Here is a 23,899-nt window from a genome sequence, read left to right on the forward strand (position 1 = left end):
CATGGCCATTTCAAACATTTTCAGAAGTGACCACTTATTTTTGATGCCTCAGTTTTTGGGTGCCCTAATGCAAGACATTTAGGGGCCTTATTTTGTGAGGTGCAAACTATCTTCAGTTTCCCCTGGAATTGTGGGTAATCAATATCCCTGGAAAAAAATATTACACCTAAGGTTTTCAAAATTGTAGCACCCAAAATGAGTGGATACTTGGACATTTGTAGCAACTCTAGAACGGTTTAATGTAGTAGTTAAGACCTTTGTATTATTGAATGCAATCTTTATACGGTGCCCCCTGTTCTTTATGTAACATGATTTTTTTCCACAGCTCTCTGAAATATCTTAACACAAATCAGAGTGCTGAAATGTCTCTGAATCTTCCCTTAATTCTAATAACACAATCACTGGAAATTTTAATTATCTGTGAATACCTACAGAATTTGCATTCTCACAAATCAGAAAAGACCTAGTTTGACCATAAAGCATTCCCCACACAATGCAGGCGTAGCACAGTGACATTTGTCATGGTTCTTTTGCCTTCCTGTCTCTGCTGGAGGTGTTGTAACTAATGTACCAAACAAGCCACAGGCAGCAGCAACCAACTTAAATCACTCACAGTTTTAGTTCATTACCACAATAGCCTCCATGCTGTGAATGATTAAATATTAAGCAGAAATGTATGTATTGTCATCTTAGAACACCTGTCAATTTGACATTCAGCTTCCTTCCTAAAACTGCTAAATGCAGATAACGGTCAATCCAGAAAGGATTATAGGAGATGTTTCTATTCTCTCACCATTTGATACTCTGAGGATTTGAGCCTCCAATGCTTGTCTCTTTTACACCAACCTGATAACCCGCTTTAGCTCTGTGTCCACTATTTACTTTCATCTCTGCTGTGTCACCACTCACCATTCATTTCTTAAATATTAATCCTCTGTTTCCTACATTGCTCACCTAACATTAGCCTATATTCTTTTCACATTCCAAAAGATCATACAGCCAAAACATCCATATAAATCTTTCCCAGCACCACAGGGCCTCACTCTTTGCAGCCTACTGAAAATGATGTATCGCCAGTTTTATTTCCAATGTGAAACTTTACTCTAGTGACTAACATGGTCAAAATTATCTGAGTAAGCCTTTTATTCAACTGAGATGTGTTTAATACTTTGGAAGGAATGGAAGGGGAAAGACACTGGGGAAAAAAAAAAACTAATCAAGCCCTGGAAAACTTAGCAAAAGGTCTGATAAAGGATAAGATAGTCAAAGGAGCCTAAAGAAGCTAGGTGCCCAACTCCCATAGAAAGGTTAAATTCTTTTGAAAATCCCATCCAAAACCAATGGGTCAGAAATTTGCTCTATATTCAGACACATTTCTAAAAATGCACCCTGTCATTTTACAGACATATAACACACTGCACAGCCTGACAGGTTCTGCTACATGAAAAAGGTCACCGAATTTGCCACCTAAAATGAAATCAGATATTTAGCTGACAAAATTAAAGTCACACTTCTATGAAAGAAGCATGTAAAACTTATGCTTCTTCCCTAAAAATTCTTACCGTACAAATACAGTTGTACCTATTGGCCTGGATGGAAGTTTTGGGCCCATATTGGGACCAATATTTTCTAGCTCAGGTGCCTAAAGTTTATTGTCTAAATCTATATTTAGGCATCAAAGGGCTAGATTGCTGCTTGCCTTCAGGGAGCTGCACAAAGGAATTCAGGAGTGCAAGGTTCCCTGTCCTTCTCCATTAGGCTACCCAGATCTTGGGCTGGGGTCCTGTGCACAGTGTAACACAGTCATTGCTCTCCCTCACAAGCGGAATATGAATGGAGTCATCTGTCTTCTGGAGCTGGCTGGATCTGTGTTGGGGGTGGGGGGTGCAAACTGCATCCATTCCAGTGTCCTAGGAGGAAAAGTGACTCTGCAGGGCTGATTGTCCACTACCTCATGCAGCCATTTATACCAGTGCAAAATGAACACACTGTGGGTATAAAGCACTACCAAGTCAGAACTGTACTGTTTTGCATTCATTTTGTAACAGTGGAAATGACTGCAGCAGGCACAGGACTAAGAGAATCAGGCCCGATGACTCATAGAACCTTCTGGAACTCCCCTGGGACCAGCACCCTGTACTCAGAGCTTCATAGGTGGCTAGATTTTCAGTGGTGCCCATAAATCTTTATTTTCCACAAAAGGAAAAAAATCCATGAGACATTCCTTTTAAAACAACCCCCCATTTCACCCCCCAATGTTTATCTTTTTCTACAGGATCAGTATAAGCTTTTAGCATTACATACTTTCTCTCTGTTTTTATTAGTATTTTAAGTGTATTTCATTTTATTAAACATCCTCTTCAGAAAATCCAATTAAAATGGACAAGAGAATAGACCAAGGACACTCTCTCTCTCTCTCTCACACACACACACACACACACACACACTCTCTCTCTCTCTCTCTCCCCCCCTTGTTTTTGGCAGGATTTGTGCCTACTGTGCCCAGAAAAAAGTTTTTTCATCACACAACATACATAATTGCAAATTCATTCCTCTGTCCCTCCTCCCACACTTAGCAGACAGACACACTCCAACATGTATGCAGTAAACAGAGACCTTATATCTGCAGCCGGTAAATGTAAAACCTCTAAAGAAATTAGGAAAGTTAAAAAAAAATGGTTTTTAGTTAACTTTGTTGTAAATGTGCATTTGCTACCAAGGTTTCAATAGCCCAAGTTTGTCCGGTTTTTGGTTTCCTTTCAGAGAGCATAAAATTACTTCAAAACAATTATTATTTTCCCCTACAGTAATAATTAAAGAATCAACAGTGCTAGCAGGGGCAGGGGCTTTCTTTCATTGTGTGTGCATACAGCAGTGCCTAGCACAATCAGACGCCATCCCTGACTGAGGCTTCTAAGTGCTTCTGGAACACAAGTATTAAATAATAAATTATAATAACTAAGTTCTCATGAGGCCTGTTCCAACACCTATTGAAGTCAACAGAAAGACTCCCAATAAATACTGCATATCAGGTCCATGCGCGACCCACTTTTTCAATCACCAGGACTCTTGCAAACTCTTGTAATCCCTGTGTGAGAATGCTGACAAAGCCTGTGTCATTTTTCTACTTGTTATATAACAGAAGCTTCACATAAGATGGTGGCGGGTTTTTTTTTAAAGTATTTTCTGTGGTATCTTTCACCCTTAATTACAGTCAAGAACTTTGTGGAATGAATATGAACTGTTTTTATGCAATTCAGGCTCTATTAATTTCTGTTTAATCATCATGGCTCTTTTCCAGAAAAATAAAACACAGCAGCTTGCTAAGTCATTCAGAAACAAGGAAGCTTAGCTGACTTGCTAGACATCACTGGTGAAGTTTTGCTGCTACATCAATGTTATTTTAGCAAAAATATTTCTCAGGTCTGATGGAATGTGCTGTAACAATAGCGGTTGTCTCTTGGACAACACAGTCCAACTGGATGTCTTTCTGCCACTCTCCAATCAAAAAGGATTGCGCCTCCAGCTGGCATGGTCTAAAAGAAGAGTTAAACCATTACAGCATGGTCACAAACTTGCATTCATTCCAGGATGGCATTTCCTTTACTAAAAATATTATAATATCCTACAGCAATGGTCCTAGGCCACTCTGGCTTACAACTGTTTTCCAGCTGTGTTTACACTGTAAACTGCAGGAAACATAGCAATTCTTAAAGAACACCCTGGCTCCCTATTTGTTTTGAGTGCAATTCAAGGCGCTGATGCTGATTTGGGAATCTCTATGGTGGTTGGGCATAGGCATAGAAGTCAAGGTTAGCTGGGGATTCTTTTGTTGTCAGTCCTTAGACATGGATTTCTGAGGGCTAGTAGTTGAAGGGGTCCTCAGTGGAAAGCAGTTGGATTGGGAATTTTTATGATGTCGGGTGTGCAGAGCCAGAGTCTCTGGTGGACATTCAGGCTTTGGTGTACAGTTCGTATCTTTCCCTTGGCCTTATCCTATGAAGACAGCATGACTGTGACGGTCCTACATAGTTTAGGGATGAGTAAAAGTGGTCAAAAGGTGAGGTACACTATCTTTAAATAGCATAGAGCAGTAAGACACTGGCCATCGCTGAACCCTCTGACCAAGTCACAGTCAAAATGGAGCCCTTTCAGGATATAAAGAGTTCACCAAACTGTCTACCCTTACCAGGGTCTTCAGCCTCATCTATGAGCCCTTTAAATCCAGTCCTTTGCTCAGTTCTCTAAAAAGGCCTTGTCCCATTCTCCTGACTTAGGGCACCTGGTCAGTGATGAGGGGAACCCAGACTTGTCCACTACTCTGGGTTCCAACCCAGGGACCCTACAAACAGCATCCACATACTGCTTCCTTGAATTAGCTGCTGTTGAATTCCTTGGATCTGGTCCCTTTACCTGAGGCTTAAAGTTCTCAGGTCCTCGGTCTCCCCCAGTCCAAGTCTAGTAAATGCACCCCATCAAGATCCTTTGGTCAGAGGGGAGCACTCCTCTTCATTCCCTCTGGCTCCAGCCTGGAACTGAGCTGCTAACCCCTGCAGCTCCTTTTATCTGAGCCTGCTGAGATCTGATTGGCTGCTTCCATGAGGCTCTCCAGGCAGGCCTAGAGGACTCACCTCCACTGCTCCTTTCTGGGGTGGGGTGTAGTAGAACTACAGAGCCTTCAAACATATACTAGGGAATAATCAACAGTTACACCAACTGGCCATCAATCCCAAAGCTTGTTATCAGCCTGAATCTCCTACACTGCACAGCAGTAAGAACTGAACCATCAGAGAGATGGTTCAATATGTTTTAAAATGCATATGAATCTGACACCATTAGTAACAGACAGAGTACTATAATTCCAAAAACTCCAATAACAAAAGGCTTACATGAGTCATAGTGGTTTACTTATCAGTTGCAAATATCCAACTATGAAATGCCTCCGCTGAGAAAGCTAAAATGAGAAATCACCAGGATTTCACCTGCTGTATAACTGGCAGAGGACAAATACCTAACTATATTTAAAGTGGTAAAGTACACACTATGACACCTTTATTTCCTATCCAAAGTTTAATTCTCTTGTTGCTGCTGCTGCCATTATTGGCTTGTTTTGGAAGGGGAGTGGAAAACCACTATACAGAAAACAGAGGAAAAACATGACCCATAAAGGTGAAACAATTACAGTTGGAGAAACTAAGATGTTAATCATGTGTTAGACATCAAGATTTACAGCACTCTGTTTCTTTCCCTCAAGCTAGATTCCTACAAATTGGGTACATGAAAATTAAATTGTGCTACAAGGTTTATATTGTCATTTTCAATAAACATACAACTGGCACAGATATGCTTAATCTAATCAATTATGTATTGTAGTAGGGAAGATGGGATTTCTACTGGCTTATAGATCATCAAGACCTGTATTTCTCCTCTCTATAAACAATCAAATGCTTTCTAGATGTTTTTAATTTTTGTGATTTATGGTATATTTCCCAGATATCATCATATTTGAATAAATGAATATTCAGAACAAACACTAACATTTTATTTGAGTTAATACAAAGATTTAATGAACCCTTATTTGAACTGGTGTCAGCTGGTGCAGTACATCTTGATATTGATCTCAGCAGCCATATGTCTTTAGAATCATTTGTATAGATATCATACGTGTGGTATGGGTGGAAGTGAAAAAGAAATCTGAGCTATTGACCATGAAAAGCAATGTAAGCAGCAATATTAGTGCAGATAACACATTGTGCAACTGGACTGAATTTGCATTAGTAAATTTTGCAGCTTTTTCCAAGCTGCCTCTATCCTCCAAATGTCAGAAGAGAAAACGTAGGTATCTATCTTGGGGCATTTTTAACACCCCATCCCCACAACAGCCAGATGCCATATGAGGAGGTCTTGCTTTTGCGGTTTTTCAGGGACTTTTGGGGCCTAATCCTGCTGCTTTTAATAAGGTAAAGCTCTCATCTTAATGACATCAGTGTGAGTTTGGCTGAGTAAGGGTTACAAGACTGGGTCCATTTTAACACTTGCTACTGGAAAATGAGGACTTTTATGGGGCTTGATGATCCAGATCTGTATTTGGAGCAAGGGGATATGCCTCAGGCAGCTAGATTATTCAGGGGAGTGCAAAAGAGTAAGGATATTATACTGCCCTTTTAAGAGGTTGTACAACAGTTCCTACAGCAGGGGGTGGGGAGTGGGCACCACATAGCTTCTTGAGTGTAAAGACTGCAGTTTACCTGTTTTCTAATAGGAGATAGATGGATGCTCCTTGTATACATTCTCCTCCCTTGTCATGAACCTGTTCAGGGCTGGGTACAATCTGGCCTTGAATGAAATATAGTCTCTAGTCTAGCCATAGGATCAAAGTGATAAGATTGAGGGTCCAGGGAAATACACTTTGAAATCTCTAAGGAAGTGAAACAGAGACCCCCCCTATTAGAAATATTACATAGTATTTTTCATTATTCAACCAGTACAGTCATGTAAATTGTAGTGTGTTGTAGAACTGGTTGAAAGTTTTTAATGTAAGCATATTTTTGACAAATACTTTTTCAAGCAAAGTGATTCTCCCCCCCCCATTTTGGGTGGAAAAAATGGCAACTGAAAAAAAACAAAACAATTCAGTAAAAATGTTTTGGCTTTCATAAAGATTTTTTACCTTTAGGAAAAAAAAATCTAGTTTTGGTTTCAGCAAAAGTGAAATATTTTTACTAAAAATGCTTTTTGAAAACCAAATGTGTTTGGTTTTTATTCATTAAAAGAACCTGAAAAAATTGTAGAAATGTTTGGAAAAAAAATGAAATAATGAAAAACAATTCCTTCAGAAATAGATTGTAAAATGACAGTGTTCCAGTGTTTTGGGCCATTGCTACAGAAAACTGTAGTGATGTTTCATATGTGTGTACATTTTATAAAGGAATATCCAGTTCTCACTGAAATTTTGTAAAAATGACCTTCCTGATTATTTGAATGAAAAATGCTTCATAACCTGCTCAGATGATTAACCTAAAATAAGAACATTTTAGTGTATAGACTACAATCTTGTAAAACCAGTAACAGAGGTTCTGCTTTTACTCATCTTACTTCTATAAATTAGACATTTACAAATATAAAATTATTCATATTTCCTCCTTCTGTAATGTACCAGCATGATCTGAATAGATTTGCATCCAATAACCAAAATGTAAATATTTAATGAATGTTCATATATTTATCAAGCCATGAATAAGTTATAAAATAATTAGACCATTAATAATGTTGTAAGTTGCTGTTTTAAAAAAAATGGTGAAAATCATTTGACAAAAGTTGAATTTTTCAATACAATTTTAATTTTGAGATTGATTTTTAAATCTCTAATTTTTACTTTCTGTCTGAGCAGAAAGCTTTGTTTAGTTGTGTGCTGAAAATAAAACCACAAATGAAAGGCCTGCTTCATATTATTATTAAAAAAAAAAAATTATGCCTTTTCACCAGATTTCCTTACATCATACTCTGGAAGGAAGAAAACACAATATATATACACTTTAATAATGAGTTGTTTGTACATACACCATCTAAAATGCAAAACAGTAAGTGGCCTAAAGAAATATCTTGCTATTCAAAATATTAGTGAGTATAAAAATAAATTAGGGGACCAATCCTGCTGTTCTTACACCCTCAAGTAAATGGGACTGTAACACATGAGAAAAGTTCCATATTGCCAACACCAAGCATTCAAAAATCATGAGTCAGGTTCCCCAAAATCATGAGGTCAGTCTAAAAACCATAATTTTTTTTTAAAAAAAGGAATAAATTTGGGACTGTCTTAATTTACCTTCCAATTTTTTAAGCTTGTAGGGCCCACTCGGGTCTCATTTTCAACCTTTTTTTGCACCCATAAGAGCTAGAAACTTGATTTAAAAAAAATGAAAGCTGAGATTTTCTGTATTCACATTACTGTAAGAGCTGAGGCTTTAAGAAATATACCAAGTAGCAAGAGAGCTAGCAACCCTAGAAGTTATCCATATGAACCCAGAGTGAGTAAGGGTTGCCCCCTGCAGGATTAAGTGCCATGACTGTGCATGGAGCCATGGCATCCTAGCAAAGAAAAAAGATTGACATGTATTTTTTGTTCTGTTACGCTCAACACTGTACTGCTACTGAGCTTCTTGGGGGCACACAGGAAAGATAGGAGGAATGGCTCACTCCAAACAGCAAATTACAAAGCCAAATCCAACAAACAAAATCTAAAGGAAAGAAGAGGGTTGGAAACAGGTGAAAAGCCACAGGGCAGCATTCATGGTCATGCCAGTTGGTTTGTCTGTTATACATTAAAATAGTTACCCTAGGAAGTGCTGCCTCATTTGTTGTTCATGTCATTTTGAAGATGCAGAGGATATTAAAGGGAGGAGGAAAAAAAAAACAAAAAAAACCAGAAACAGACTTACCAGCATATTTTGTGTATTTTTTTCTTTGAACAGTGTTTAGGAAAAAACATGCTGCATTAAACTAATACTTGCTCAAGCTCTCATTGTACTTTTATTTCTTTTGGTTCCAGGTGGATTCTCTTTCCTTGTTCCTATTTTATTTTACAGACCCCTTTTCTCAAAGAATAAAGGGTTCAGGAAGAGGAGAAAAAGGACAGTTGTAAGTGCAAAGGAGAGCTGGAGAGTCTAGGTTATGTCAGTTTTTTCCTGTGCCACTGTTTGGTTGCTAAAAGCATAGCAAAAATGTGGGACGATATTTTACAGAATAAAGCCAGACAAATTCCAGCTGGCATCATTTAATCAGTCTTTCTACAGGCAGAAGGGAACATTTCCCCAAGACTGTATTTCATTTTCATGCATACATGTAAGTACCTGTCTAAGTCCCAACCAGAGGCAACTTGAGTATACTGGGGTTCATTGATTTCCTGTTACTGCAGTAAGATACTGCATCAAGATAATGATTTACAATGCAGATTACAAAACACTGATTTGCAGCAAATTACTGAATCCATGGCTAATGATTTATGTTTCACATAAGAAAACATTGCTTAATCTGTGGGCAGAAGATCTCTGAGACTTAACAAAAGAAAAAAAAAATTTTTTTCTGGTGGTTTTACATGATAGTAGTCAGATTTCAATAGGTGGACTGGTTAAAGATTATCTTCAAGGTCATGACACATTAGCAGATAAATGTATTACCCATTCCTATTCTCACATACACCCTACATGTGAAGTCTTAAATATCCCTCTGCAGAATGCAATTAACATCCAAGAAGGCCAAAAAAAAAAAAAAAGGGGGGGGGGGGGAGAGGTGGTAAATGGCATTCAGCCTTGACACCTGTAGCACTAAACCTCTGCTTCCCCCCCACCGCACTCCTGGAGACACTGCAATACCAGGTCAATCTGAAGGCAGATTTTTTTTTAGACACAAGAAAGTGAAGCCAAATGGCAACAGCATTATTTGGATCCACAGAAATAATCATCATAACAAGCTGAAATCTCTCCTATATGAAAAAATAGCAAAGGCAAAACCTCTATGGATTGAGTGACAGGACTTTTATTGGATTATTTGGAACAGAAACTGGAAATTGAGGGACTAAATTGACGGACCAAGCTCCAGACTAGTGTCATTACCATAGAGGACATTAAAGTTGGTACCCTGTATTTCACAAGGCATTGTAAGGAAAGGGACAATTCTATCAATAGCAACTGATACAACGATATCAATTTGGGCAATAGAACTATATCTATTTTAGGCAATAAATTCAAATCCTGTCAGTTAATTCATAGACAGAAATTAACTTGACTCAGAAATAAATTGTATTGCTGTTTACAAAAGGAGCAATAGGACTGGCAGGTTCTAGTAAGGGAGTGTTGAATCATCCCACTCCAACTGCTCTTGCCTGGTGGCATTCTGTTTGTCTCCCGCATTTCCAATTTCTTCTTCCTCCTCCTCTTCTTCACTTTCACCTGATTCATCACTGGTTGTATCTTCCTCCTCTTCTACCTCCTCCTCACTCTCCTCTTCTACATGGTGAGGCTCTTCATATTTCTACATTATGTTAGAAAACACAGAAGGAAAGGGACTTGTTCATTAACCTAGCTAGGGGAACATAAAGCAATTGAACCAGTAGTTTAATACCTCCTGTAACACCCATGAAAATACGTAATGTAGCTATATAATGGCTTGCTTCAGAAATTAATTGCTAATATATTGGGAAAGCGTGAGTTACGTGACTACCTGGTTACTAGAGATATATATAGATAGAGTAGAATAAAGTAGCAAGTAAATTCTAAAGCTTGAAGCTATTGTAGCAAAAATGGAATATTTGTAAATGATTGTCCTTGTTTAGCAAAGCTACCCATAGTTAGCTCTTAACTTTTGCTCATGTGTCAGTTTCTCTAGACAGGTGTTCAATTTTGTTGCTCTTTTCTGAACCTCTGCCCTGGACTTCCGCTTGCCTTCAGTTTGTCAATATTTGGTACCAGCACATTTTAAAATGGACAAATTGCATTGTTGTGGGTGCTTCAAATTGCAAGAGTCTATGCTGGGCAGGAAGTGAGAGGGCAATGCTCCTCTCCCCCTTAAGCCAATTCTTCACCATCCCATCAAACAACAATCAGATGTAGGAGGACAAATAAAATAATAAATAATCAGAAGCATAATCATCACCATCTGTATTATAGCCATGCCTACAGGCCTCACCTTAGATCGGGGACCAATTGTGCAAGATGCTGTACATACACATAGTAAGAGACAGACCCTGCCCTGAAGAGTGATCACACAAACAAAGTAGCAATCTAAATAAATCCATCTTTAAAGTGTTTTTAAAAAACAGTAACTAAACAAGCTACCACCCAAAATGCTAACTCCTGGAAGTGCCATGGCAATCCAACTTTTTTGCATACCTCCATGGGGTTGACAGTAATGGTTAGAGCAGAATCATCCCAATCCATTTCATTTTCTTTACTTCCTTCATTTTCTGTAGAGCTGGGCTGATGAGAAGTCCGAATTCTGTAGATGCCCAAGGCTATGATGAAGACTAGTATGCTGACACAGATTATTATAACAATAGTAGCCACGCTTGGAACAACTGAAAAAAATAATGGAATAATTTCTCTACAGATTTGCCTAAACACCACTAAAAACATTCTTTCCTTCTGTTTTTTTCTTTTCTTATGCTGAGATTCTGCAATCTGCACATCACTGGTAATATTTCCAATAATTACATTCAGTGATCACAAATGGTAAGAACAATGCAGAACAACTCAATGTTAGACAGTTGTCTGTTGCTGCCAGAAGGTTAAACTGTCCTTCATCCATATTGTCCCTTTCTGCTAAGGGCAGCCAGCACGTCCCTTGGACCGCACCGCTTCCCACAGCCCCCATTGGCTTGGAGCGGCGAACCATGGCTAGTGAGAGCTGCGATCGACCGAACCTGCGGATGTGGCAGGTAAACAAACCTGTTCGGCCCACCAGGGGCTTTCCCTGAACAAGTGGCGGACCAGCTTTGAGAACTACTGTGCTAAGGGACAAATATTCCCAGGATTACAATTAGAGAATTAACTTCATTTGTGAAAATCACTGATGTCTGGAATTCTGCCATTTGCCAGTTTTAAATTTTTCAACTTTCTGGTCTCTATTTAAAAAAAACAAACAAAAAACAAAAAAACCTGGCCACACAATTTCCAATAGTGTATTTTTTAACGAAAGCACAACTCCTCAGAAAGACAGAGGGGGACAAATGTTACTTTCTTTTACACCTATGCAATGACTTCTTTTGGGTTGCCCAGGGTATAAGTGGGGATTCTATGTCTTCATTGGTTGACTGAACTGAATCACAACAGAAACACTGACAACACCTTAAGTATTATGAGCAATCTCTGTATAGTTAATACCTGAGCCAGGAATGCTGTTTATGTTTTCTTCTGGGTGATGGATAGACTGGAGAAACGGTGGCTGTATTACCATGTGATTTACATGCTCCATAAAATTAGAGTTCGAGTTGTGTAGGATATTGACCTGGAACAAAAGAACAAGCAGCATGATACTACAAAGTGCTGTAAATTCCAATACCATGCCTTCTGGTGTCTGAAACTGGTCTGATGATGAACTTCACAGCAAAGATTATAGTATATTGATCTTAGTAGAAGATTCATGTTCATTTTGTAGGCACTGGAGACAAGATCAAATGTCTCCCGAGTCAGTTAACCTATCCTGCGTTATTTTATGGTTTAGCTGGGCCACTTTGTTATTGGTAGCTCTTGAACAGACTCAGAGAATAAAGAAGCTCTCTCTCTCTCTCACCTGTGTGAACCAGCTCTCTTTTTTCATCTTTCTATCATAAGTTAGATGCACTATTGGAGTCAATAAGAGTTTTATCATTGTATTTAACTGGAGCAGGTTTGGGCATTTGTAGAGCCCTTATTAATTTGATGGAATTTTCTAAAGTACTCTAGAGAACTGTCTTGAGGGCACTCTGTTCTCTGTCCTACTCTAAGTGCAAGCACAGCCTCTTGTTTGAATGTGATGCTATCTCTGTTCTACTCCAGGTTAAGTAACAAATGTGGAATGTTTCTTTGGGGCTCACTCAGCTCTTTTCTATTCTGCTTCTATGGGGAACGCTATGGCAAGTTGGGAGTCTTGCAGTGTGGGGAGTCACCCAGTTATTCAGTCTGCTCCCTGTATGTATATCTGCTGACATTAGTGACTGATACATTTTATTACTCTTGCTTCTGTTAGCAATATAGAGCCATGCCAGCTGTGGGAGAGTGGGCTGAATTCTATTTTGGCTCATGCATTAACGTAATTGTTAATTAAGTTGCAAAGGCATGGTCAAATTCAGTCTTCATTCACACCTGTGCCACAACACTAAAGGTAATGGAGTTAGGCACACAAGAAACTCTAGAGAATCTGGCCTAGAAAATCTTTATGGAGATGATCAATGAGCCAGAAGGAACAAAGCTGGATTTTCAGAACCCAGATTACATTTATAGGACCAGCAACTAAACTCAACCTTTTTTCTTGTAAACCAAGACAAACTGTTCTGAAAATCATTGAAACCCCAACACAGAACTCTCCAATGACAGATTTAATGTCAATTTGCACAGTGCAACGGCATTTGAAAAATGTCCAGATGAAAGCCCAAAGAATCATCAACATGGTGCTCAAGAAAATGTTTCACAAAAGTAAGTATTCATGGCAGTCCTGACTATGCAATGTAGCAGGTGTGCACTATGCTTGTGTTCTTCCTCCTTGCCTGAAAATGAGATCTGAGCCCAAGTTAACAATTTTCAAAACACTGAGTAAGATGAGCAATATATTCAAATATTGATTATATGTTTCATTTACCCGTGGCAAATAGCATCCTTTGTAATAAGTCCCCAGGTTTTAGAAAGGACAAAGATTTCTCACATGACAGCACATGTACATGAAAAATTCTACTTGTTTCCTCACAGAACTTACTTCTCTAAAGGTTCCTTCAAAGGAAGGAAGGAAGGAATGTAATTCATAGCACAACGCAACTCTAACCCCTTCTTTTCTCATAGTCTATATAAATACCAATAATAGGCCAGGAGGAAAGCTGAGAAAGGAAAGCAAAAGGCAGAGCAGAGGTGACAGGAATTTGTTTTTTTTCATAGCTCATGCATGCATTTTTAAAAAAATTAATTTACTATTTTATTTTTAAAGGGCCTAATTATAGGATCTCTGGGCTTGGACCTCTATTACTTTGCAGTATGTCCAGTCATTTACACCAGTGCAAACTGGATATAAAATGATAGCAATGCCAAAAAAGTCACTCTGCAACAGGGTGCACTCACCCTTTAAGGAAAACTACAGGCTCAACACAACATACTTCTACTTTTATCCCCAGAAAAAGAATTCTGGGAGAGGAAGCACCCAGATGGATTCTGGGAATTGTAAATTGGACAGAATATAAGAGGCAGCCTTTCCTCACTCAGTGTGAGAAATAGAGATGTGGAGTGAGGAAGGGAAGGTGGCAGGCATGCTGGGGAGATTCAGCAGAAGCTGGTGAAGCTAGCAATTTAGAAGGTTCTATGGAAGCAATCTAGAAGAGGTGGGTGGATAAAAAAGTGTAAAGAACCCAAGGGAGATGGGAGTTCTGTGACTTTTGTAAAGAGCCTTGGGGTGGACAGAAGTAGAGGATGGTAACCAAGGGTTGTGAAGTACACACAAGGAGGGGTGCTATTAGAAATAGCCAAGTCCCAGCTGGAAAAATCAAGGGATTACCAGAGTGAAAGAAAAAGCTGTGGGCAAAGGGAACATACAGGGAATGGGGCACCAACTGATTGATAACTTACTGATTTGGGACCCACCACTGGAGCTTCCAGACAGTGAGAGCACTCTCTAGCTTCAGTTCCCTGCAACATGAGAAGGGAAGAATGGTAGACCCTCAAAGAAGGCCTGTGGCTCAAAAGGACAGGCTGGATGAAGTGCTATTACATTCCAGAGAATGGAAAGATGGACAGAAAGGCTCATGACCCAGTAATGGGACTGCATGGAGCTTTTGTGTTGGTTTTTAATTTGAACTCCAGTTTGGGACTTCAGTTACCCCAGGAGATATGGAATCTTTCTGAGTTAGCTGGAGGACTTAATTTAATCATTGTACCTGCCTAGAGAGAAATTGAGGCACAGCTAGGAAAGGGAAACTGATGCAGTAACCACATTATAATAGGACACCTCTGACCACAAACACCAGTCCTGATTGCATTCCTCCCTCCCCTCAAAAGCCTATGTGAATAAATATGTCTGGTAGAGTGACCTACAGGGAAACAAATATGGGCTATTTCAGATGAAGGGTGGGTGTTAGTTGCAATTTAAGGCCCCTTGTGAAAAATAGCATGCGGGTAAGTTCCCTTTCATGTATACCGAGTGGGCTCCAGCTCTTTAATCTCCACTGACCAACTTTAGCTCTGTTGTGCAGGAAGAAAGGCAGTGTGTCACGTAGGCAGTCCTCATACCATTCAAGATCAATGCCAATACTTTAATTTCCTTTCAGAAAGGAAGAGATATCTATTGCAAATCATGGCACAGAATTATCCTGTCCGCTAGCTTTGTCTCCAATTTGGTTGAAGGTGTAGCTCCAATGCTGACTGTATTGCAGTAATCTAATTTTGAGGTGATGTGGCCATGGATAACCACCACAAAGTCTGCCTCCCACCAATAAGGCCACATTCTCCTGACTAAGTTGAAAACTGGCCTTCCTAGACATGTTATATGTTACATGATTTGGGAGGAGTGGTAGCTACGCTAGAGGGCAGGGATAGGATACAGAGGGACCTAGACAAATTGGAGGATTGGGCCAAAAGAAATCTGATGAGGTTCAATAAGGATAAGTGCAGGGAACTGCACTTAGGACGGAAGAACCCAATGCACAGCTACAGACTAGGGACTGAATGGCTAGGCAGCAGTTCTGCAGAAAAGGACCTGGGGTGACAGTGGACGAGAAGCTGGATATGAGTCAGCTGTGTGCCCTTGTTGCCAAGAAGGCCAATGGCATTTTGGGATGTATAAGTAGGGGCATAGCGAGCAGATCGAGGGACGTGATTGTCCCCCTCTATTCGACATTCGTGAGGCCTCATCTGGAGTACTGTGTCCAGTTTTGGGCCCTACACTACAAGAAGGATATGGATAAATTGGAGAGAGTCCAGCGAAGAGCAACAAAAATGATTAGGGGTCTGGAACACATGACTTATGAGGAGAGGCTGAGGGAACTGGGATTGTTTAGTCTGCAGAAGAGAAGAATGAGGGGGGATTTGATAGCTGCTTTCAACTACCTGAGAGGTGGTTCCAGAGAGGATGGTTCTAGACTATTCTCAGTGGTGGAAGAGGACAGGACAAGGAGTAATGGTCTCAAGTTGCAGTGGGGGAAGTTTAGGTTGGATATTAGGAAAAACTTTTTCACTAGGAGGGTGGTGAAACACTGGAATGCGTTACCTAGGGAGGTGGTGGAATCTCCTTCCTTAGAAGTTTTTAAGGTCAGGCTTGACAAAGCCCTGGCTGGGATGATTTAGTTGGTGATTGGTCCTGCTTTTGAGCAGGGGGTTGGACTAGATGACCTCCCGAGGTCCCTTCCAACCCTGATATTCTATGATTCTATATGGCTGTTTAGTAGCAGCTGGGGATCCAGTAGTTCCCCCAAATTCTATTTAAAAAAAGTAGGCGTACAACATGAATAAGAAGGGCAGGTATAATCCTTGTTCTAACTTCCAACGGCTTCCCCCAACCTACCAATAGCAAATCAGTTAGCTAGCTGTTACCTATTCTCCTTTGTCAGAGGGTGCAACAGTCAAGAGTTGCTGCTGTTCTTAACTGAGAGCAGGGAGTGGCATAGAAATGCTTAAAGAGAAGTGTTGAAGCAGTTCAGTGTCTGAGAAAAGCACTTGCGAAGCTTTTGAGAAGAGGTGAAGCTGTAAACTCAGCCAGACTTGATAAAAGAGAAAAAAACAAACGAGAAAAAAACAAACAAAAAAACAGAATATAAGCACAGCAGCAGCCCGAATTCGCCACATTTTCTAAATGCAGGATTTTATAAGAGCTTAAAAATTAAAAGGAAACTATGCCAATTGTGCCATGAGCTGAAAGAAATGAAGTTCTTCGTGGCATTACAACAGCCATACAAAGGAGACACTGGAGAACCATGTATGTGATTGATTAGATGAACATATGGGAGCATCCTGCGGCATATTTTGCCATAGAAACCCACTGTCAGGCTAAACAGGCATTCAGAATTCCAATAGAGAGGACGCATTCCATAGACATAAGGAAGAGAATGGGACAGTCATCCCAGGAAATGGGAGATAAGTGGTGAGCAGAAATGATTTCAAGTATACAGCACTTGTGGAATTACTCCCAGCAGCTGTTGCCCCACTCAGTTTGGTTGACTGCGGAGCAGACAATCAGTCACCAGCTGAACAGCTCACTTGTGTGAATGTAGTGCCTCTAGGTCTGGTTTTAGTATGCAGCCTCCAACTCTGTAGCTGAAATTTTTGCTAGCCATTTTGAATCCATTTCAGTTGGAGGCACAATTTGTTCCATTTCTACATTTAACAGATTTATGGGTGCAAAAGCAGGAGCAACTGTTTGTAGGTGAAAAAATATGTACTCAAAAGTGGAGTGAATTATTTTTTAAAGTATTGACCTTTCCCATAGTACTGACTATTTAACCTATTTTATAGGTGTAATTTGAGATCCTAATGTGGGAAAACAAAAATGGAAATACCCAGCCCTGAAACAGCTGTGAATTACATCTATAACTGTCAAATAAAAGTGTATCTTTCAAAGTGCATGAAGTCAAAATCCAAAGGTTCAAAAAATATGCATTTTAGAAGGGAAAAGGATCAAATAGAGTGACCTGGCCCAATGCAACTGCTAGTGTAATTCATATTATCTCTATTAAAACAGATAGTTATTAAAATGCAATATTTTTGTTGGCAGGATTGGACTTTCTGTGAAATTTCATACCAAGGAATACTGCCTCCATTTGTAGTAGATAAACTTGGATATACACGTAAGCAGAACCTTTTCTACAATGCTATTAATCCAATTCCAGTTCTTAATGAACAGGTGGCCATCTATGTTATAAGTTGCCATATCAGATTGGACCGGAATTGCATCTGGTTTTTTATCCTGACTCTAGCAATCTCTAATACCAGATTAGACCATGTAAAAAAGCACCACCACAACTGGCACCCAGGTTCGGACGAAAGAGGATTACATCAGCATGGAAACTGAGCAAAACAGCCCCTCTCACTTGTGAAAGGTTGACTTGAGCCCCATTACTGGGATAAGCGTGGTGGTGTAAGCCTCCTTACTCTGTTTTGTGCCTCCACAGAAAACTTAAGCCCTGGGATATCAATCTGGCATATTATACCAGCATGCAGTTCACTTTAAAGAAAAAAATTGTTAACTAGAACAGGTGCTAGCGGTGTTGAGTGAGGTCTCTGAAGTAATGCCGCATACAAGAATGAAAAAGGCTCTTTTGTGCTGGAACAGCACGCTGGTTACTAGGCAGAGCTCGCTTGCCTGTGATTTGTGGAGACACCTGCAGTATCTCACATCGCTGTGCATAGGAAGCAATAGTGTTCTGCCTCATTTGCTGGAGACAAAAATATGTGGACTCTCTGCTTTATATGCAGTTATTTAATTGTGACTATGTGTGAGCAGCAAATGCTGTAGAACAGAGTGTTGATCCTGAGGTTGAAAGATGCAGTACATCTGATGCGTTAGACTATGAAAGTGAAGATCCTCTATAAAAAACTGAATTGAACTCTATCCTCATACTGACTTAGGAGGTGCAACTTAATCTGGAATGATTTCCTACTGATGAAGAATACATCATTTCACTTACCGCAAGTCGGTAACACTTGGTGGCACACAAAAAAGCAGCACTGACAAAAAAGAAACCGTACGTGAAGTTGGAAAGCAATGAGCGTGCAGCATGGTGCTTTCAAGCTGTAGTATAATAGCTGGGACATAGGTTGGAGCTTGAATGTGGGAGGCAGTTCATGGAAAAATATTCATGGTAAATAGGCCCAATGTTAGATGGGGTGGATCTGAGTTACTACAGAGAATTCTTTCCTGGGTATCTGGCTGGTGAATCTTGCCCATATGCTCAGGGTTCAGCTGATCGCCATATTTGGCATCAGGAAGGAATTTTCCTCCAGAGCAGATTGGAAGAGGCCCTGGGGTTTTTTCACCTTCCTCTGTAGCATGGGTCACAGGTCACTTGCTGGAGGATTCTCTGCACCTTGAAGTCTTTAAAACCATGATTTGAGGACTTCAATAAGCTCAGACATAGGTGAGAAGTTTATTGCAGGAGTGGGTGGGTGAGATTCTGTGGCCTGCATAGTGCAGGTCAGTCTAGATGATCATAATGGTCCCTTCTGACCTTAATATCTATGAAAAAGTAAGGATGACCTACACCTCTACTATGCATGGGAAGAATGTGGTTTTGTATATTATGTGATACAGCATGGCCAGAGGGCAACAGGAGAGTACTAAAAGGGAGCCTTATTCCCTGTAGAGGGAAGAAAGTTTGCAAGAGACTAATTAAAGCATCTGAAGCCAGTCGCATGATAAAAAATCCCTGCTTCAATCAGACCAGGAGGAGTTGGAGCAGAGAGCAGTTTGGAGAAGTGCCATGGCTGGCTAGAAGACCAAGACCCTAGGTAAAGAGACACCCGGCTTATGGGGGAGGGGAGAGGAGAGAGAGAGGGGGCGGGAGCAGGAAGCCCCACAAGCTGAAGAGCAGGAGAAGGAAGTAGCCCAGGGGAAGGAAGCACTAGTTCAAGTGGTTTACCACTATCCCTAGGGCCCCTGGGTTGGGACCTGGAGTAGAGGTGGGCCCGGGTCCCTCCCTCTCCACTATCCTTCTCTGGGTTAGTGGTGGGACAGTAGATACCCTAGTTCAGGGGCAGGAAACTGCCCTGAACCACTGCCCCACTCCCCAAGCAGAGGAAGTGTGGGACCCATCATAATTGTACTGGCAATTTGCCACAATTAGCATCAAGTGAGAGTTCATCTTGTCGTTACATACCACTGAGTAGGCTAGGCAGAGCAACATCCATTCAGTATTCCCAGCTAGAGATGCCATACAAAATGAAAGTGACCTATGACATATGTAGAAGTTTTCCTCTCATAAGTTATTACTACTCTTTCATTATAGCACCCAAAATGTGGTAGGTACTGTACAAACACAGGAACACTCAATCCCTGCCCTGAAGGATGAGGGAAGAAATGTAGTTCATCAATAACAGAGGGAAAGTTTTGGTAACAATGCATCTTTTCATTACTCACCTCCAAGTTAAAGTCATTACTGGTGTATCGGCCATTCAGCTCTGAGCACTTGATCCTGAACTTTCTATCAAAGATGTTGAAAGTGTGCCAATTGCGATATCGAACCTGTCGAAGCACCAGTTCATAGTTTCTCATTGTGTCCACACCTGAATCAGTAACACAACATGAAAAAATACCAAAAGATGCGTAAGAGGCAAGCATTGTAGAAACCTTTGTGTTTACTACAAGAGTACTGAACAGGGAAATCACATGTTCTAAATAATAAAATAAAGTGGATAGAACAATCTGAATTTGTCAAAGATTCCAGTTCATATCAAGTTAAGTGAGCAATGTTAGGACTTCAGGAACCGTAACAAAAAAACCCCTTATTTTCATACTAGAGAAAAAAATATACAGATGTGGCACTAATAATTTAGTAACTTCAAAAATTACAGTGTGGCCTTCAGTGGGTCAGGAACTGATCAGCACTTGTGTGAGAGCACCAAGGAATCCTCTCACTGACATATGCCATAAGGTCTTGTCAAAGGGAGAATATGTTCTGTGTCCCCATATGCTCCTGGGGGTTCACTTCACCACATAGGGGTATAAAAGGTGGGGCTATGGACATGCTGAGTCCTACAGGATGAACCAGTTACCTGGTGGAGCAGGCTTTCATCTGGGAGCTGAGGTGGAATTGTGCTTTTTTGAGGCACAATCCCTTATTCAGCTTCCTCTGGATAGTGTGATTCAGGTCTGCTCTGTCCCTAACACAGAGTGGTACCTTAAAGGCAAAAACCTGGCCCTTTCCTTTTAAGGATGTAATTAAAATGTAAATGACTCATTAGCATACCATAGATAGAATACCCTGCTGTGGAGTTGGTGGCATCTAGATGTTTTCCTTGGTGCTCCTTACGATCCAGTTCTAAACACTCCTGTCTGGGATCTAGTTCCACACCAATGACCAAAATGTCACAGAAATCCAGGTTGTGAACCATTTCCTCTAACACAACTGGCTTATGGACTGTAAACACAGGGAATAGACCATACAGAAATAAGAAACAAAATCAGAGAAAAAACAGTCATAAAACAGATTTATACTTTAACATGGTTTGCACAGTGCTGTCAGCTTCCAAAGGGAATTGCTGAATAGTTCTAAGCATGTATTAAACATTGACTATAGCATGCAAGTCAAAAGCAAGAAATCTCCAGTACTCAGATGTGACTATGAGGGGGGCATATCAGTACTTAGATGAATCCAAAATATAGCAAACCATAATAAAAAGTACTCAAGAATATGTGAGAAATAACACTGAAACATGGTTTTGGAAGTAACTTCACAGCTTAACAATTTCGCTTTTCAATACTGTATTGACATCAGCCTGGTACTACTTCATTCAGTACATTACTACATGTGCCAAGGAGCTGTGAACATAAGTCTTTCTTTCTGTGATTGCACGATTCTCTCAATTCTTCTATGGCCCATAAAGAATTTTGTATTAGAGAGGATGCTATACTAATCTATCCAAGAACTAGCAGTCATAAACTGGAATATCAAATGATCACGCGTTTTCCAAGCTCAAAGTAATTGAGTTGTAAACTGACTGTCCTTCAGTGAGTAGTATAAAATCTATCCTGTCTCAGAAGAGAGTTAGATGCATATTTAATATTTTAATTCTCTGGTTTACTTGGCACAAAGTGGCTGGAACACTGGCTTAACTGGCTCCCTGCGGACAACCTTTGCATAATATAAATCTCTGGAATCACAGCAACTGTCAACTCTCCTTAGGGTCCCAATTTAGAGGCCACTCCCAAGAGGAAGGGATTAAAGTCAGAACCACCCTATTCCCTGGCAATCTTCAGCTGCTGGAATAGCCCATGAGGGCTGTGGATTGCTGGGCACAGCCTTAACTGTTTTGCCTGAGATGCATCCAGCCCCCAGTCAGCTGCAGAACTGGGGGGGTGGGGCAGAAAGACAGATAGCAGAGTTACCTTTGCCCCAACTCCCTCAGCTGTGCCAAGTGTATCTCTGCTGCAGCTGGGGATCTAGCTTTACAGAGTCTGTTAGGCAACTTTTCTAAAATCAGTGAAAAACTTCCTTAAGTTAGCAAGAATTCACAGGTTTCATAGTGGTAGCCATGTTAATCTGTATCAGCAAAAACAACGAGGAGGCCTTGTGGCACCTTAGAGACTAACAAATTTATTTGGGCATAAGCTTTTGTGGGCTAGAACGCAGAAAGCTTATGCCCAAATAAAGTTGCTACTCTCTAAGGTGCCACAAGGACGACTCCTTGTTTTTTCAAGAATTCAGTTACCTTTGCTCTTTGATCCATGGATGAAAGTGTCCAAATGCAAGAATGATTCAAACCACAAAACATGGTACTTATAATTCAATATTTTTTGCAAAACCAGAATCTTTTCCAATAAGAGTTGCAACAATTTAACAGATACTTTATCCAACCATTTTTATTTACTACTGTTAATAGATAATGGTATGAGGTAACATTTTAAAAAATGCCTAAGTGATTTGGGGACCTAAATCAATTGGACCTAGATTCCTGAGTCACTTATGGACAGGGTGCATTAAAACTGAGGAGTTTTTAAAAAATTAAATCTGATTTTTTAATTTAAATTAAAAGCAGGATTATTTTAAAAATATTTAAAAATTAAATTTGAAGTTGACAACCTATATTAATCCCTACATTTAATATATTAAAATTTAAATTAAATACAAAAAATAATAAGCAGTAAATGTTTGCTCACAAGTTCCAAAGAAAGTCAAACCACTGAACTGGTCAAAGCCACTGACTGAACACCTGAAACCAGAGTTTGCTGAAATATTAAACAAGCTTTTGACAGCAGTAGCCTCTTCTACATGTGCAGAGAGAATATTTTCTTCATTTTAGTTTATTCAACTAGTTCCATGCAATGACTAGTTCATTCAAAGTTAAGAAACCCACTGGAAGCTGAAAAAACAGGGAAGCTTGTTTTCCTCTTCCAATCTATGAAGAGCAATTTAGTGGGAGAGAATGAGATCTACTAGTTCTAAAATATTGAAGGACATGGTAATCCATTTACTAATGACAGATAATACTTCATTTGTTTAACACATCAGTTTTAAATGCAAAATGTCTCAATAAATAATTTTTTTCCTTACTTATCTAGCACATTCAAGATAGTGTAAGAACAATATTTTTTAAAACCATTTAATTGGGTTTGAATTTCCATCCATATACAGATGGACAGAAATTACAAGTTAAAATGAAGCATCTAATCTAGTAAAAATGTAAGATATATTACTCAAATAAATGTGTATCAATATAGTGCATCCTCCTGATTATTATGAAGCACAATGTTTCATTAATGTTGCAAATCAAAAATTCTATTGGTTACCCATCAGTGTGGATCAATCTTCCCTTAGCAAAATAACTAAAAAGTACAAATGCAAAACACAATTAAAATCAATTACTTAAAACAAGGTTTTCTGCTTGTTGATTTAAATTACAATTAAAACTGGTGATTTAAATTGCTTTGATTTAAATCAGGGGTCTCAAACGCAAATGACCACGAGGGCCACATCACTGACACCCCACTCTCGCTGCCCCCCACACTGCCTCTTTCATGAGGCCCCACCCCTGTCCCACCTCTTCCCACCCCTTCCCTGCCCCCATTCCAACCCCTTCCCCAAAGTCCCCACACCAACTCCGCCCCCTCCCTGCCCCCAGGGGGTGCAGGAGGGGTGCGGGGTGTGGCAGGGCGCTCAGGGCGGTTGGGGTGCAGGAGGGGTTCGGGGTGCAGGGTCTGGGGTGGCAGCGGTGCGCACTGGGGCCAGGGCAGGCTCCCTGCCTGCCTACCCTGGCCCTTGCGCCGCTCTGCTCCAGGAAGCAGCCGGAACCATGTCCCTGTGGCCCCGGGGGGCGGCGAGGGCACAGGGCTCTGTGAGCCCGAAGCTCCCTGTTCCCGGCCAATGGGAGATGTGTGTGTGTGGGGGCAGTGCCTGACAGCCATGGCAACGCAGGAGCCCTCTGCCTCTCCCCCGGGCCACAGGGATGTTGTGCTGGCCGCTTCAGGGAGCGGTGCGGGGCTTGCAGGTCAATCCCGTGGGCCGGATCCGGCCTGCAGGCTG

At 40.5% G+C, this 23,899-nt stretch overlaps 1 protein-coding gene across 3 annotated transcripts in view; it reads right to left on the minus strand.

The window, feature by feature from the left end:
- Positions 1 to 7,254: 7,254 nt before the first annotated feature.
- Positions 7,255 to 23,899, minus strand: part of CLSTN2 (calsyntenin 2) — a 741,931-nt gene continuing 725,286 nt past the window's right edge. For 2 of the 3 annotated variants that reach the window (XM_073359983.2, XM_073359979.2), the window contains 5 exons: positions 20,627 to 20,797; positions 19,798 to 19,943; positions 11,877 to 12,000; positions 10,887 to 11,071; positions 7,255 to 10,029 (listed from right to left, as the gene is read on the minus strand). In XM_073359983.2, coding sequence (XP_073216084.1) covers positions 9,838 to 10,029; positions 10,887 to 11,071; positions 11,877 to 12,000; positions 19,798 to 19,943; positions 20,627 to 20,797 — 818 coding nt within the window. In that variant the 3' untranslated portion in view covers positions 7,255 to 9,837. The remainder of the gene's footprint in view (positions 10,030 to 10,886; positions 11,072 to 11,876; positions 12,001 to 19,797; positions 19,944 to 20,626; positions 20,798 to 23,899) is intronic. The other variant, XM_073359984.2, reaches the window with a different exon arrangement.

Source organism: Lepidochelys kempii, chromosome 9 (assembly GCF_965140285.1).
Source record: "Lepidochelys kempii isolate rLepKem1 chromosome 9, rLepKem1.hap1, whole genome shotgun sequence".
NCBI lineage: Eukaryota > Metazoa > Chordata > Testudines > Cheloniidae > Lepidochelys > Lepidochelys kempii.